General features: G+C 37.7%; 1 protein-coding gene across 1 annotated transcript in view; it reads right to left on the minus strand.

The window, feature by feature from the left end:
- LOC138718594 (opsin-5-like) overlaps positions 1-18096 on the minus strand; it is a 31921-nt gene that overhangs the window by 1709 nt on the left and 12116 nt on the right. Inside the window, exons 2-5 of the mRNA XM_069853103.1 lie at positions 9473-9560; positions 8636-8798; positions 5841-5968; positions 4983-5317 (exon numbers count right to left, since the gene is read on the minus strand). Of these exons, the coding sequence (XP_069709204.1) occupies positions 4983-5317; positions 5841-5968; positions 8636-8798; positions 9473-9560 (714 nt within the window). The remainder of the gene's footprint in view (positions 1-4982; positions 5318-5840; positions 5969-8635; positions 8799-9472; positions 9561-18096) is intronic.

Here is an 18096-nt window from a genome sequence, read left to right on the forward strand (position 1 = left end):
AAGAAAAAGATACCGTTCTGGGGAAACGCTTGTCTGGATTGCAAAGCCATTCCTACCTACTGTCTAATTCATGAGTAATACTTGTTTCCCTGTCTACAGAATGTCTTCCATGATTTTATTGTTGGTGCTCAACTGGAGCACAGGCATCAGACAGAAGAAAACCAAAGTAATCCTGAAGGCAAATCGAACTCATGAATTTAAGTTAATTCCTGCTGCAGCACTGTTTGTTCTGACAAACTCTATCAAGAAACCTTGGATAGGCCTTAAAAAATTGTGTTTTTTCTAATATGTATAATTTATCAAAGAGATATGTAAAATGCAAGAATAAATATCAGATCTGCAATAAAGATAAATCTCAAGAAATCTGAAGTAAAATATAAGCATCAGCATCTATAGAAGACTAACTTTCTGAGCATTGTTCAAAGCACTGCTTGTGATTGAATTACACATATATTTTAAACACAGAAACAAGAATACTGATACTTTTGAAGAAGCTTCACAAGTCCGTCTTTGTCAAAACTGTGTTCTTCCAAATGAGGAAGACCGTATAGAATCCATTCAATTTACAGTAGTCCTGGATCCAAGGGAATAGAAGAAAATTGGTAAGGAAAGTACTTTTGTTTTCAGCTGCTAATTGTGCCACTTGCCTGAGCCGCCCTCTGCAAGAGGGAGTGCAGAGCTGCTAACTAGCAGCAGTTGCCCAGTTAACTAGTTGCCCAGTTAACTAGTTGCCCAGTTAACTGCAAATCTACCACTTTCCTCAGTTCAGCTTTGGATATAGAGTCAAGGTTGCAAAAGTCATGGGTTTTCTTATCATGAGAAATGACACTGTTGTTTTCAGAGTGAGAATGAAAAAGGCCCTGAGTGCTAACACTGGAGGACATACTCTTTTAAGGCACAGAGATCTCCTCTAAATGTTATTATTTTCTCCTTAAAAGTAAGAGTCTCACAAATTTAATTTTGCATGAAGTGGTGCATGGTGACTGCAAGAAATACATATACCATGAGTTTTGTAAGGATTGTCTGTGGCATTTAACTGTTTTTTCTACTAGGCTAAAATCCATTTATGGATTTGCATATGTCTCTAGAAAGCCATCTGCAACAATAATAGTGGCACAGGATGAATTTCCCCTTTATGGGTGATTACCATTTAGAGGTCTAATCTGTTGGAGCTCACATGAAGTCCAAAGTTAAAGTGGTTTGGAAGAATTGAGAAAGAAGGTATTTTGCCAGTTATACTAGTTAATAAATGAAGAAGAGACAAATCCACAAGATGAGGTGAAATTAATTTTTCTCTTTGATTCTGTAGCATTCTATTTCTTTACATTAGCTGAAGGTCTGGTTTTATCTAGGGATAGGCTAGTGCCATATGCATGGGTTTTGTAAGCCTCAGCTCTCCATGGTCGGTATTCAAGACCGAAATTAAAGCAGTCTGTGACAAGTAATATGCCTTGCTCCTTTAGAATCACATTAAGAAATTGACATTAGAATCAATCACTAGACCACATGCGTTACAAAAGTTCTATTAGCCTATACATTTAATAACAGTTGTGAATCATTATTTCAAAGTTAAATTCCGGGGAGGTTTCTAGCAACTCATTTTCGATGAAAAAAATTTTAAAAGCCTTGTAGGTCTTAGTATGAATTGGTCAGTCATGTTATCATCATTCTCAGAACAGTTTGAACAGATTGAATCCTTTTCTTTTTCTGGCCAGTATGAACAGATGCAAAGAGTCATCGGCAAATGTCACCCTGAGCATCATGCATTTTTGAATTCTGAGGAATTACCATGGCAGGCTGGACTGCTTCCATTCAGTACAATGAAATCTAGAAAAGTTGTGAATCACAGGAATTTTCAAAATAATAATTTCAGCTCAAACTGCAGCCCACTGCTCCATAGTCAGTCAGACGCCAGAAGTCTCACTGGGCAAATTTGTGTCTTTAGTAAAGCAAACACATTTGACATCACAGATATTGATTAGAGGAATTAGGATCAACAGTCACTAGAACAGGCTAAGATCCAGTTAAGTGTATTATAAAGGCATCAGCATGAGATAAGTCAATCTAATCTTTCATCATCATTCACTTAATACCAGACTGCACCGAAAGGAGCACTGCAGACCCAGGATGGGGCACAGTCATGGTAGACGGGGTAAACAGAACTATTTGCAAATTCTGTAAGGCTTAGTTCAAATGCATGTTTCTAAGCAGCAAATTAATTCCACTGATTTTTTTATGCCTCAAGGGACTCTTACAACCTCTACTTTGTTTTTCTGCAAAATAATAAGCCAGTGAGTCAATGTATTGCTAAAATAGAAGAAGAGGTAAAAAAAAATAGAAATCCACAAGCAAAACTTTGAGAATTCGTGTCATGTCCTTCCATGGAACAAAGAACAATATAGTAAAAAAAGTAAAAACAGTAAAATACTCTTACAGTACCATGATTAAGAAAGAAAAAAAACATGATTCATATTGGTGTCTTCTCCAAAATAAGTCAATGGGTCTCTTTCCAATGATTACTCTGCTTTTCAGACCTTGTAGCAGACCTTTGGCAGCATTTTTTTAAGAAAGCTTGCTTTCTTTTTCTCACTTACTCTTCTGTATGTACTTAAATCTCACTCTATCTGCTCATCTTAGTGGTGCTGAGTTGTGCAAGGTGATTCTTCTTCAATTGTCTTGCTAAAATATGGCAAGAAATATTTTTAATTCTATCTAACTGCTACTACTTCAAATGTTTTGGTTGCTACCTATTTTTTTAAGTAAGCCCTATGATTACCGCATAGCTTACAAAAAATAAACATAAATAGGTTTGCCCTTTTCTGTAGTTAGGCACTAATTCATATTACCTATAGCTCTAAGCAGAAACAGTGCTCTAATGCACTGTTGTGGAGAGGAGGGTGCTGGCCTCTTCTCCCAAGTGACAGCGGACAGGATGAGAGGGAATGGCCTCAAGCTCCGCCAGGGGAGGTTTAGGCTGGACATTAGGAAAAAAATTTTCACAGAAAGGGTCATTGGGCACTGGAACAGGCTGCCCAGGGAGGTGGTTGAGTCACCTTCCCTGGGGGTGTTTAAGGCACGGGTGGACGAGGTGCTGAAGAACATGGATTAGTGTTTGATAGGAATGGTTGGACTCAATGATCCGGTGGGTCTTTTCCAACCTGGTGATTCTATGATTCTATGATTATTATTACAGGATGAGATTCTCTGTGGATTATAAACCATCTAAGAGTAACTCAAAGGCTTTACAGTCTAGCAGTGAAGATTAGAGCCATTTTGAGGGGAAAAAATCAGGGAATATAAAGAAGAAATACTTGTCAGTACACGACTCTCAGTTTTCCTAATATTCCACCAGGCCAGCAAATATCAGCCTGTATGATATACCAGCATGACTTTTTGTGTTAACATCACAAAAGAGGTTTTGAAGGACATGGTTTTTGTGTTGGTTTGTTGTTTTGGTTTTGGGTTTTTTTTCATTTTGCCAGTGCTTATTAGCAGGAACTCATAATAACAATTACCACTGAACATGCATGTACATTTCTGAATGTTCTGAGTGTGTAGTGTAACCAACATCTTGGTCTCATTGAACAGTATATAAGTTTAATAGTATAAGCAATGAAGAGTTTTAAAAGTTAATTAAAGAGTTAAAGGATAATACTCTGTATTCAAATGAAAGTTTTAAGAAAATTAATGCCTACAGAATATCCAGGAGTGGGGCAGGAATATACTTAAAATCTTGAGTTGGGAAATGTTCCATCTAAGAATTAGTACAAAGAAGGAGGAGGTAAGATATGGGCGTAACTCTTTTTTTCTTAAACTTGAAGAAAGTTGAAGAAGATATTCAGATTACAAGATCATGAATCATACAGAGGGATGGTGTTTCCCATCGTGGTTAAAACCAAGATACTGAAAGGGAGAGATGGGGCAGACGTCTAGTGCAGCTACACTGCACTTGGTAATCTGAAAAGAGATCTCAGAGAGATACCAAGTTTGTTATCAAGAAATAGAGAACAGTTCATCTCTACAGAAGCAGATCTGTGAGATATGTTATTGTATTTGCAGAAGAGAGTGTCCATATTCCTGAACAGAGAGAGAAGATAAGAATCGAAAATTACTCCAAACAGGAAATAGATAAAAGGGTGGTGAGAGAGATATTAAGAAGTACATGTCAAACAAATAACTAGAGAAAGAAGAAAAGGATTCAGTGAAATCAGAAAAAAACAAGGATTTTCTCACTGGAGAGGATTAACAGAGTCAAGGGGTAACTCCTATGTTTTTCTAGAGGTACATTATCTATGGTGTTAAGCAGACCTAATGTTAGCTGCAAAACAGATGCTGATATTTTCCTGGAAAGGACAGGGAAAATGCTTGTCAATAGGAAAGAATTTCCACAAGTACTGTTACACAGGTTTAATTTTACTGTATAAGCTACTGAAACATAAGCCTTCAGAGGTTTTGTTTCAAAACATATTTACAGATATACAGTTTTCTGTGACTTTTGTAATTTATTCAGTAATAAACAAGAAAATTTTATCTCTACAATACTATTTAAAATCTTCCATGGTATAAAGCTTAAGCCTGGATCTCCTCAGATGTCTGTAGGTTGGCGAGCGGAATTCACTCACTCAACACTAGACTGGCTTTCATAAGCAATGGTGCGAGAGAATGAGACCCAAACTCACTTCTACACAGTGCTCCAATTTTTAACCTCCACTTTGATAAAAAAAATCCTAATTTTCACAAGTAACGAAGCTCTGTGAGCTTAATTATCACCTTCCAGAAATAACACAGCTACTATTCATGTGTTTAGCAACTTATTGCCATGCAGCAAACCTGCAAACAAGAATACTGTGGTCTGAAATGAAAACGCAGTAAGCACCAATTTTCTTTTCCATCTTTACCCCCTTTCAGGTACTTGATTGGTCCTTAAATGGTACTGCCCAGCTTTGCCAAATATGTCTTGCCAAAGACTAACTTTCAAATACCTTGACAGTAATGGTTTGTGCATTGCTCATCCTGGCAGGCCCGGAGACATGCTGTTCCACTGCTTTCCTTGATTCTTTCACAGTAATCAGAATAAGAGAGTAGGAAGTGACAATTACTCCACAAGGGAGAATAAAACAAAAAACAAAGAGGACTACGATGTATGACATGGATATGGTGTTTGTGTTGGTGGAATGCCAGTCAATGCAGCAGGCTGTTCCATAGGGTTCCGCTCCATATTCTCCCCAGTGAGCTAGGGGAGAACAGGCAAAAACTGCTGCATAAGTCCAACCACAGACTATCAAGACTTTCCCATGTTCTCCCTTGAACCTGTTCCCTGGAAGACACAAAACAGTCAGTGAAGATCAGTATAGATAACATGTCTGAATGGAGTTTCTATATGCAGGCAGCTGAGAAGGATAAGTAAGAAGCAAAACTTTAGTAGGTGTTCAAAATATTATAGCATATCAAAAGTTTGTAAGAATACGGCATGGTTCACAAAAATTTGAAAAAACTTAGGTAGCTGAATTCTCTGATACTTGTAGGATACTGAGCACAACATAAATCTGCATGAATGTAGCAACAGACTTTGAAAAGATTAGTTTATTCAGGCTAGCCTTGCTTTCAGATCAGAAGCCCTATTCCATGTTTCCATATTATCACCCTGCCTTAAAAATCTTATAAGTAATCAATTGCAGACATCTAGCCCTATAGTTAATTATCAATATTCACAGAAATAAGACTCGTTTGACTGGATGTAAAAGGTCTCTTCTACGAAAATATTCTTAGGATATGCACAGAAATAGTGGTCTACATTCACATGAAAAATTGAGTAACCTAACACATAAACAATGGCTTACCATAAGATGGAAAACAAATTTTGAGGCAGCACACAGTGCTCAGCAATGTCAGTGTTGAGAGACTGCAGATCCCAAACAGCACCCCACAAAATGCATAGAACAAGCAAATTTGTTTCCCATACAGCCACCTGGCAAATAACCAAGAAAGTTAATTCTTAAAAGCTATTCTTTTTTCTTGAATGCAAAGCTAAATGGTAGAAATATAGTTACAGTTGTAGCCTTAAAAATTTAATATAACTGCATGATTAAATTATTTGTTCAATGATCAACAACAAAAGATATTCTAATATGAAAACTTACAACCAGAGAAGTAATCATGTTCTGCTTTATTTTTATGGTTCACATCTAAGACATTTTTATAAAACAAAGCAGTATCATTCTGAAAAGAAAAATGAAAATGTTTGTCAGTAGTAGGGCTAGGTCACAAATTAATACTGCTTATTATTACTTCTGCTATCCTTATGCATATTTTTAAAACTAGCTTTCATAAAAATAAACACTTTCACTTGTGAAGGTTCTCCAGAGGAAGAAAAATCTGGTCTGAATTGCTGTACCTCCAGCCTTTCAAATTCTGACATCTGCATGCTTTGCAGTAGCAGTCGTCAAAAGCCCCGTCCTACATTTTGAAGACATCATCTCTATTAGTCAATATATTTTCAATATTTCAGTACAGAAGCTAATGTGGTAAAAACTGACGATTACTGGATTTTTTCTCTTTTTTTTTTTATATTGATGCCTGAATGAAAGAAAACTAGATAGGAGAAGAACTGCAAACCAAACATATTTTTTTCAATTTGATTAACTGAAAAAAAAATTACCCAAAGGTTATTTTGAGTAAGATATTCTCCATCTCTTTTGTTAAATATTTTCTTTGGAAATACGTTACTACACAAGCATTATAACAGGGTTTGGATCTCTGTGTCATACACTGCTATGTGACTCACTGACCTGTGATGCTACTCTAAACAGATGTTTAGCTGAACATGTAGATATTCCTTAACTGTTCCACATGTAACTCCACCTTTTAAGTCTGTACTGATACACACATATCAAATCCAGTAGTTTCAACTAGTAGGTACAGTTGTCTCTACTATATTAAGGAATGTATGGGGAAATTAAACCTATAAGGAGTATAAATACGTCTAGTATTAAATTCTAACTAAAACAAATCTCAGGTTTGGCAATACACAAGTTAGAACATCTTGTTCTCCCATTTCCCTCTATCTCCCAGTCTTGGGGCTCTGAGGAGGCAGTGCAGCTCAGAAAGGCTGGCATTTCGCACTCTCAGGAGCACCCAGCAGGAGCTGAGCTACAGCAATTTATGTCTGTGCTGAGCTACTGACAGTATGCCAGTGCTGGGCTAAAACATGCTAAATCTGCTAAAGTTTCAAACTACCTCCCACATGTTAGACTGGAATCCGTGGAGCTTCAGTTGCTGCTACAGAACTAGCTGGTACAACACCAGCAGCTGGACCACATACCTCTTATAGGGACACTGGGAACTAGGTGGATGTTACCATCATATCACCACCAACATAATATTGCCATAGCAGTTCTTCAAGATTTCTCTTTTTTCATTATGCCACACACGAACTACTTAATGATTCTGATGCCGCTGTCATTTTCAACACATTTTCTCATACAAAAACTTAGTTTTAATAAATATTTTTTTTAATTTCTGTCAATTTTTATGGACTACCTTGATGATGTCTCCACCTAGTTAACAATGCTTTACTTTCTCACAATCTCTAGCATTTTACAGACTTTCACAGTTTCCTCAGTGAAGTGTTTTGGGAGGTTAAATCAGCACTGCATAATCACATCGAATCATAAAATCACAGAATAATTTTGGTTGAAAAAGACCTTTAAGATCATCAAGTCCAACCACAAACCTAACACTGCTAGGTCTATCACTAAACCATGTCCCTAAGCACCACATCTACATGTCTTTTAAATCCCTCCAGGGATGGTGACTCAGTCACTTCCCTGGGCAGCCTCTTCCAATGCTTGATTCCAAATATCCAATCTAAACCTCCTCTGGTGCAACTTGAGGCTGTTTCCTTGTGGGACGTTCTGCAACCCACTGGAACAGACCAAAATATTATAAATATCACCCTATCCCAAACCCTGCAGAACCACTCCTGAACCACTCACCTCTCCCTTCATCTTTTCTGTCTAGTTACCTTCACTCAAACACTTTTATACTGCCTGGGCTGCACAAACAGTGTCTGAGATCTAGAAATAAGCTCCAAACTTTAAAAGAAAATCACAAAAAAATAGATCTTGTAAGACAATATAAGGTAGAATTCATGTGGAGAAAGAAGAGGGAAGCAGAGAAACAAGGAAGATGTTCCACATTCAGAGTGTTTGCCTACAAATTAACCCAGATCACTACATTTCTATGCGTTATCACTACCACTACTTTTGGAGATCATAAGTAAATTCAGGATTTTTTTTTGTGGCACCAAATTTCACTGTCCCATTCAAAGAAAATTAAGCATTTCACCATCACTTGAGTAATACTTGCCAGGAAGGACAAATACAGTAGGAAGTGGATGTTTGGAACAAAATATTCTCAGCCCTGCAGAAATCTAAAAGTTAGTAACTTCAAATAGTTGTGGACACTGTTAACACCAGCAGTCCATAAAGCTGCTTTTACAGAGCATACTTCTCTCATTCCCTCTAATTCCCACTTTTATGACAAGCAAAGTGGCAGAGTAATTCAATCTTCATCACCGACACAGACCTTCAGAGCCTGTGAAGGATATTAAATATCATGTGCATAGTGAACAAACCTGTGTGAAAGGCTGGAGGTTACAGCTAGAGGATACAGTGTCAGAGTCATACCAAGGTCGCTGATGGCAAGATTAATAATGAAGTATTCAGCTGGTTTCAACAAATTCTTTTTCTTGTATGAGACGTATAGGAGAATACTGTTCCCACACAAGGAGCATATTCCTGCAGAGAAACACAGAAGGAGAAGAAAAAGGTACTTTCAGCAATGCAGCATTTTCTCAGAGGTGTCTGTTATAGTTCTTAGTATTAATAAACAACACAGCAAGAATGTTTAATTATGCGTGAAAGAGAAAAACATAGTTAAGTAATGTCTTAAGTAATGTAGGATACAAGCAATTTTCTCTCTCCCTTTAAGAAGGATCAAAACCTATGATGGATACACAAAGTTAGATACGAATCAAGTGACCATCAGTTTAGAAGGTCAGACAACAGTCAAAAAATGGACCTTGAGGCAACCTTTTATACACACACAAGAAAAATACTTTCAAATATAAACCTTCAGAGGGCCATGAACACAAAAAATACCTAATAAATGAGAAGGTTCCTTGACAAATGCCGTGTGAAATCAAGCTGTTGTTCTATGGTTTGCAATGATGTCTGGAAAAGATGCTTTCTTGTTTAAACTTAGCAATGATTACATGGATGATACATGACCCCAAAAATTGGTGTTCTTGTCCCACTTTATATTCCTAGCACTGAATAAAGTTTTTGTACCTAATATAAATCACAGGTTAAAAATCTTTGTCTGTTTTTCAAAAACACACTTTACCTTTACAGTCAATTCTCCTTACCACATCAAATGCAGCCAAAGCTCTATACCATGAAATCATACTTACCAAATACCATATAACATATTCCAACAACAATATCAGCTGATTCTGTTATTTTGGACTGGAATGTTGAGTTACTGAAAGACGGGCCCATCTGAAAAACAGAACAGAACATGCTATTAGAAATTCAGTATCCAAGCAGGCACTCTCTGCAAGGCTGTAAACTGTTTTGAGGGGAAAGGACATGGAGAATATAATTTTATTTTATTTTCTGAATTAACAGTTAAGGAAGGGGAATCCAAAGAGGACAGAGCCAGACTCTTTTCTGTGGTGACGAATGACAAGACAAGAGGCACTGGGCACAAACTGAAATACAGGAGGTTTCCACTGAACATCAGGAAACTTGTTCATTGTGAGGGTGACCAAGCACTGGCATAGGTTGGCCAGCAATGTTGTGGAGTCTCCTTCCTTAGAGATATTAAAAACACATCTTGACACAGTCCTGGGCAACTGTCTCTAGGTGGCCCTTCTTGGAGGAGGGGGTTTTGACCAGAAGACCTCCACAGGTCTCTTGTACTATCAACCATTCTATGATTCCATGCGATTTACAAATGAAAGAACAGCCTAGAACTAAGGTAGCCCAATTTCTATTAATTTGAGGAATTCATTCAAATAGGAATGTTTGGACTCGATGATCTGGTGGGTCCCTTCCAACCTGGTTATTCTATGATTCTATTAATATGAGAATATCACAACATTACAAATGCAATTGGTGAGCAAGGGTGCATTGCATTTTGGAAACTTGACTTGGATCAGTGAGGTTTTTTCCAATACTCATTACCTTTTCACCACAACCAGAGGAAGTAAGGTAGGAAATCTTAACAACAAGGGGTACAGAACTACAAATAAAAGCAAACAAAAAAAACGAAAATCAGAAAAGAAAAGATACGAGAATGTATGAGATATGTGTATGTATGCACTTAATTGTAAAACTTACTTTCACCATTTAAATGATAACTTTACATAGGGGTGAGCCAAATAAATTCTCTCTTTCTTGCTGCCTTCCACAAGCATTCCACTTTTATATGTCCCATCCTTGCCCTCCACCTTTCTGAATCTGTCTCATTAAGTGTATTTGTAAATGTGTCTAGAGAAGTCTGTGCTTCTCCAGCCCAGCAATTAGCAAAATATATGAGAGAGTAAAGAGCTGAAGGTAAATCAACAGCCCTTCCTTTAAGGTACAGCTGCTGCCAATTCCCTTAAACTACAACAGATTAGACTCCCTCAAATTTCAGGAAGTAGGTTATTAGATTTAAGAAACTCTATATTTCTGGTATCCTATGTGTCAACTCTGAACATAACTACAGGTGTTAATATAAAGTCTTCAGCAAGGAGGCATACTGACATAGTGACAAGTCAAGTCAATATGGGATATTGCTCAGATTTTCCTAGCAAAATCCCTTGTGAAAAGAATTACATTAACGACAAAGAGCTTTTGTCTTCATGTTGATCTCAGATACATACTGACATAACTCAGAAAAATGCCAGAGTTACCACTCACTGTCCTCTGCCATTCTTGTATTCAAGGAGTCTACCATGGGGTCAGCTCTGTGATGCAGTTCAGACCGTCTTGCCCATGTGGATGAGTTCAGGATTAAAGCAAGGACAGTGATGTTTGGTACAACTGCAATACACCTGCTACAGCCACAACCTGGTACGTAGATGCTCTCACAGACAGGATTTAACACATTATAGAAGTTAAGGGCAAAGATCTCGAGTGGAGTTGTGTTCAAAAAGCTGCATCAGAAAAAAAAAGAAGTCTAATAAAGGCTAATCTGATTGGTTGGTTTCCCCACTCACAGATGCTGTTGTTGTATTTTGTTAACCAGTGTTAAAGAGATTATTTGGAGCTGTTCTTGGCACATTGAAGTTACCAAAAAATATGATGACAAAAGCTCAGCAAAATCATCTCAGGCCTTTGTCTCAGATAGTGGTAAATACCTTTCCACTGCTGGTCATTTCTCACTTTCTCTTTGCTTCCATTGAGTTTCTTGTTGCAAAGGGAAAGCTATTGTTTCCTGCTTGATCACTGTGGATTGCAACAGGCTCTGGCTCCATCCCCAGCACTACAGCAGCTCACAACGAAGCAGCAGCACAGCTTTACACCTTTGGCTTGAGGGCAACACAGGAAATGTAAAAGAAAATGCACCTGGAGAAATAAAGCCATCTTAGCATACAGCTAAAGCTCCTAGTGCACATAGCACTTAAACCCACTGTGTTTTAGCTAACTGGTGTTGTCCTCATTAAATATTGGTCTTGTAGCTGCATTTATTTCTTTCACTGTGATAAGGCAGAGTATCTAAATTTAGCTTGTCTGTCTTCCCTGCAGCTTCCTGTAAGCTGTTTATTCTCCCAGTGGTCCTTCACTTGTTTCTGCACAAAACCATCTTTTCTCATTTGCTATAATCACAGAATCATTTAGGAAAAGGGGCTACATGTTTGCTCATGAGGTGTTCACTCAGGAGAAATTTTAAGCCTCATCCATAACATTAATAATATTTATATTTTACTCCTTTTACCAATATTTGTTCTATTCATTAAGCAGATACAATAACAGTAAGATTTCACATTCACACCCAAAGCCTCAGCTCTAACACTTTCCTGGTGGCCAGTGCTGCAGCATGTGACTGCCCTCAAGAGACAGTAACAAAAATAGTGAACAGGACATGTATCTGCTTTTCCCTGAGGCAATTTATTCACAAGGAAAGACTGAGCTCATTTCAGATATTAGTGCTCTGTTTTCAATGCTCTCTCTCCTATTAAGAGCAAATTTCATATTTCCTAAAAGGAATGGCATTTTGAAAATGCAGTTTTTCAGCTGGTAACAATCTCTGGAAATCTACTTGAACTCCTGGGTTTCTAAAGCAGTCTACTCACTTTTCAGAGGTAGAATTTCTTGGGTTTTATCCATGTTGTCTTTAGAATGAGTTTTGGAGAATGAAATTCCATGCTGAGAAAAGGGGATTTTATTCCAAGTGCCCAGTGCTGGCTGGAGTTATTCAGACATGAAAAAACCAGCCTGATATCCACAGTATATGCAGTGTTACTCATGCAGAAAGCATCCACCTCTTCTCCTAATTTAAGAGTGGTCCGCCCTTTCCTGAGTAGATAAAACATCTCCCACTTAGGAATCCAAGAAGATGAGGGAGTTGCCACTGACCGTGTGGCTCTTCCTTGTCTCATTTACTTTACCCCTGGTCCAGTAATACCACAGTTTTCACCTGCCACTGTAAATAAAATCACTTCAAGGTTGTCATAGTTTTTGTTTCTATCATCTGATGAATGGAGGATTTAATGAATCAGTAATGGGAAACTTAGAAATTCATAACACTCCACTGATCTCTATGACATACACTGCACTTGTGACCAGGGATAGGTTTGTGAAAGCTACAAGAGGCTACAAATGGTGCAGATACACAATAAAACAATGACAATTCAGTGAGATGTTACGCAGTAACTTGCTAACTTTGTCTCTCAAGAGGTCATAAGGAACGCTATTTGCTGTACTGCCGTGTCTACCAAGCTGAAACACCTTTCCAGAGCTATAAAAATAAATTCTCAGTATATACAGGAGGAATGTTACTGCTTGCTAGAAAGAGAACCAACTAATAACAAAGAATTGAAGAAGTGAAGCAGTATTGATTCAGGTTCATGGGAAAATAAGTCTCATTAATCCTGATTAGGTCAAAGTTATCTAGGGAACGATTGGGCCCAAGAGAATTTATTTCATCCCTACCTAGTGAAATGTTTTTTATAATTCACACAAATATACACTACTACAGTTATTGTTTATGTTTTGACCTAGCAAACTCGGCTACATTGGGAAAGAAACAAGAAGCAGAAGCTGATGAGAAAAGAGACATCATTAGAATGGGCACAAAATCCTGTCCTCAAACACATTAGCTACAGCTATGTGAAATGTTTTTTAAAATCCGATTAAATGTCCTAGTTGACCTCCACACTCTTTTTTTTTTTTTTTGTAAAACACACATGGTTTTCCTACAGTGCTGGTTAATAAACCAAAAAAGCCCCAGAATAATACTTCAATAAAATATGTTTCAGTTAATAGCACTTAATATATTGTTTCAAGACTTACTTTGGTTTTGGTAAGATTTGAGAGCTGAATGCTTTATGTTATTGAAATTATTGAACAACCCAATAGTTTTCAGCTGTACTTTTTTTCTACCACAGTAAAATTAACTGAAAAAACTCTTGTTAGCAAAGTTCTTAGCTCAGTGTCTGTGATTCACACAGGTTACCTATTATAATCCATATGGTTTTATACTAGGTATTTGCAATTTGATTACTTGAAGAGCCTCTTCGTTCCCTCCCTGCAAGGAGGGCTTGCAATAGCAGTGGATTGCTGTTCATTACTGTCAGTGCTATAGAGTAGATAGAACAGTTGCCAATGTGTTTCATACAAGTCATCCATGACTCCAGAATTCATTTTCCTATCAGTCTGCCAGTATCTCAACTGATTAGCTGTTTAGCATGTTTTAGAGTTTTAGAGATGCATTTTGATTGCTCTCTTTTCCTTCAGGCATTTACAGACTAGGCGGGTTAAACAAGATAAGCTGCTGCTCATTCCACCTAAACTGTAAACATGATCAATTATTTATAATAGTAACAAAAATAAATTATTATACAGACAATTCCATAATATTGCACAGTCATCAGCATTATACTTGAATATTTTGCAGTCTCCTCAAAAGTAGGAGGAAAAAAAAGTTTTCCTTTCTAATTATTTTCATTTTGCCGTATCACAAAACACTAAAAATTTAAGTTGAAAAAATATACCACCTATTCGGTTGTTACTTCATTGAGATGGCATCAAACTATAACTTTACTTCTTCATCTGAGCATTTTAATTGACGACAGAAACTTTTTGTTTGATATAGAAGCCTAAAAACATTTGATTTCTCCTGTTCATTTTCAGAGAAAAGAGGAATTATAGTCAAAATGTTAAATAAATAACATTAAATCTTACTCAGTGAGAAGAACACTTTCTTGTCTAACCAGCAAGAAGTGGTTGATTAATGGCAGGATATTTAGTAGCATTTACAGAAGACCATCAACCCTTAGAAAGACACATAGGCATGATCGCTAGAGGAAATCTGTCTGAGTAAGAGTATCTTCACGTTTTATACACACAGCACTTTACATCATACAAAAGATGTACGATGAGACTGTATAAAGATTTGTGACTCTGCAAGAACAAGAAAGCAACAGGCCCTTTAGCAAAAGCATTTCATCAGAGGTCTGATGATGCCAGAAGAAGAAAGAGCATGTTTTGACTAGTATATATAATAATGTATAATAGTATATATATTATACATATATGAAATTATATATAATATATGTATAATAGTATATATTATACATATATGAAATTATATATAATATATATTATATATATATAAATTCATAATATATAATGTATATATAAAATTATATATATATAAAAATATATAATATAGTTTTGAATAGTATATATAAAAGCTAAAATTGAAGTCCTTTGTCATTTCTGGAACTGAAATGAAACCAGGAAAGCAAATAAAAGCTCAAGATTGTCTGGGAGTTGGTTCAGTGCTGTGGCAGAGACATCTGATGACTGACACCACACTTACTCAGCAGATAAAGGAAAAGTATTAATGACAATATTAACATAATATAAAACATCAGAAAAAAAAAAAGCCAGACTTTTATAATTAATTTTGCAATTCATCAGTATTGCAGTAATATTCTAGAGGATGCTAAATACAGCTATGGTTCCAGCATTTGTAAAAGTACACACACAGTTAATATGAATTGATGGTTAAGTGTCTGCTTGTAAAATGATGCACAGAAATAGTAGACACTCCTGTTGGACAGTCAGTCAGGAAGGCTTCCCTGGGGAGCAACTGCACGCACAGGTATGTCTGTCTGACAGTTTATGTATAAATGAAAGGAATTGAAAGGTGAAGACAACTGGAAAGGAGTCAGGAGTTGCATCATCTCTTGCACAGAGTGCATATTTAAAAGGCAGGCTTGGACTTTGAAAAGAGAAGGTCTATCCTCCAGCTGTGCACAATGTTCTGCATGCACACTATACAAATATTCAGGGTTACACGCACAACATACGCCCAGCCCTTGCCTCCTCTTCCTCCCTCCCAGTGGCAACAATCTGGCAAGATGTCCATATCCAGAAAACTATGCAGCCTGAAGACAAAAAAATGTTGGAAGTTAGGAGACAAGAATGCTGTATCGCAGGAAATTACAGTGAAGGAGCACAAGTCAGCTCCCCAGTGCTGCAATGCCTGCCCTGGCTCAGGACCCCATCCACCAAAAAAGTTAGAGGCACTGCATAGACACAGCCCTGAAACTTGGCTCAAATTCTCTTCTGAAACCTGTTCATTATTACAGTGTGTGTCCTGTTTGATCTCTGTGGAGATCAAACCGTTTCTCACATGGCAGGCAGGCAGAGAGTTTATGAGGAACAAAACACAATCCCCTCCTGCTTCTCTGAAGGATAAAAGTCATCTTCTTTCCTCACAGTAGGGGTCTGCATACCTATTAGGAAAGTGTCCAGCCCTGACTATATTGCAGTATGTTTGCCTCACACTAAGCCAGAATGTTTTCCTGTATCCATCCACCCATGCCTTCAATATACACAGAGGACATGCTCTTATAACTCTTTTTATGTTTCAGTTTGTAATTAGAATCCTAGCTTATGTTGCAGCAAAGAAAAGAACCGGAACAAATAACAACCTACTCCTGGACAAGGTATGAGTCAGGAGAATAAAACCAACAAGATAAGGTTTGCAGTGGAAGCCCTTGATACACAAATACTTATTCCAGAACTAATGAATACTAATGTAATTATAAAGCAGTCATTAGATTAAGTAAACCCTCATAACAAGCATAGTTCAAAATATAATAATTAAACCTGCTATGAACAACACTATTGCAGAATAATAGAATTAAGCTAATGGGATGCTTGCACATAGTTCTCTATTTTTCGGTTTGCTTATGAGTTTTTAAGGATGCAATAACTTCGGTCTTAAAAATAGACTGCTCAATGAATGGAGATACCTATAGTAGTAATAGTTGAATGAAATCATAGGACCACAGACCCATAGAATCATAGGATGGAAGTTTGGTTTGGAAGGAACCTTTAAAGGTCATCTAGTGAAACCCCCCTGCAGAAAGCAGGCACATTTTCAACTAGATCAGGTTACTCAGAAGACTGGGACATTTACAACCCCTCTGGGCAAACAGTTCCAGTGTTTTACTGCCGTCATCATAAAAAAATCTACCTTCTTTTAGTTTAAAGCCATTAACACTTGTCCTCTCTCAAGAGGACCAGTTAAAAAGTTTGTCCACATCATTCTTGTAGGCCCCCTTGAAGTACTGAAAGGCCACAATAAGGTGTCCCTGGAGTCTTCTCTTCTCCAGGCTGAACAATCCCAACTCTCTCAGCCTTTTTTCATATTCAATCCCTCTGATCATTTTCGTGGCCTTCATCTGGACCCCCTCCATCAGGTCCATGGCTTTTTTGTATAGGGGGGTTCACAGCTGGACACAGTACTTCAGGTGAGGTCTCACCAGAGCAGAATAGATGGGCAGAATCATCTCCCTTGGCCTGCTGGTCATGCTGCTGGTGATACAGCAGAGAACATAGTTAGCCTTCCAAGCTGTAAGTGTGCAGTGCTGGCTCATGTCCCGCTTTCCATCCACCAGTACCCTCAAGTTCTTCTCAGCAGGGATGCTCTCAATCCCTTCATTCCCCAGCCTGTATTGATACTGGGGGGTTGACCCAACCCAGCTGCAGGATCTTGCAGTTGGCCTTGTTGAACCTCATGAGGTTCACATGGGCCCGGTTCTCAAGCTTGTCCAAGTCCCTCTGGATGGCATCCCATCCCTCAGGCATGTCAACTGCACCACTCAGCTTGCAAACTTAGTGAGGGTGAACTTGATCCTGCTGTCTATGTCAATGATGAAGATATTAAACAGTGCTTGCTCCAAATCAAAATGAAGTAAGAGGAAAGAGAGGTTTAGACCTGAGATGATCAAGGCACTAAAGAAATCGGCTTACAAAGATGTCTTCTATGAAAGAAACATCATCAGAACATAATGTCACAGAATCTATTAACAGGTCAACAAGGACAACATTTTCAGGGCATCCTCTACTTACCTTTATGTTTGTAAAAGTATTGAGTCCATACTGTCTCAATGAACATCAAATACTCCAATACCACAGTAGAAAGTGTTATTTTCTGAGAAACACATTAAGTATCAAAAACTAAATGAAATGCTTAATTAAATTAAATGAAGAGGGGAACCACTCCTGAAAACTATGACCAGGGCACTCACTACAAGCAGAAGAGTTGGTTCCTGAACTATTATACATCACACATTACATTACCTTTGTTTACAATGGCAATCTGCTCTGTGAGACTAAAAACAAAAGCAAAAATGCAAGAACAGAGACAAGTGTGGGCCCAACAGTACAGAACAGAGCATGACAGAACATGATAGCTCTCAGTAGAGCTGAAGTTCTCATGTCTTGGCTGGTTATAACTGCTGTTCTTATTCAATGGCTTCATACTGCAGTTTTACCCAAGAGTAGAGGGATAAGGAGGCTTCGAGGA

The sequence above is a fragment of the Phaenicophaeus curvirostris genome, chromosome 3, assembly GCF_032191515.1.
Source record: "Phaenicophaeus curvirostris isolate KB17595 chromosome 3, BPBGC_Pcur_1.0, whole genome shotgun sequence".
Taxonomy (NCBI): domain Eukaryota; kingdom Metazoa; phylum Chordata; class Aves; order Cuculiformes; family Cuculidae; genus Phaenicophaeus; species Phaenicophaeus curvirostris.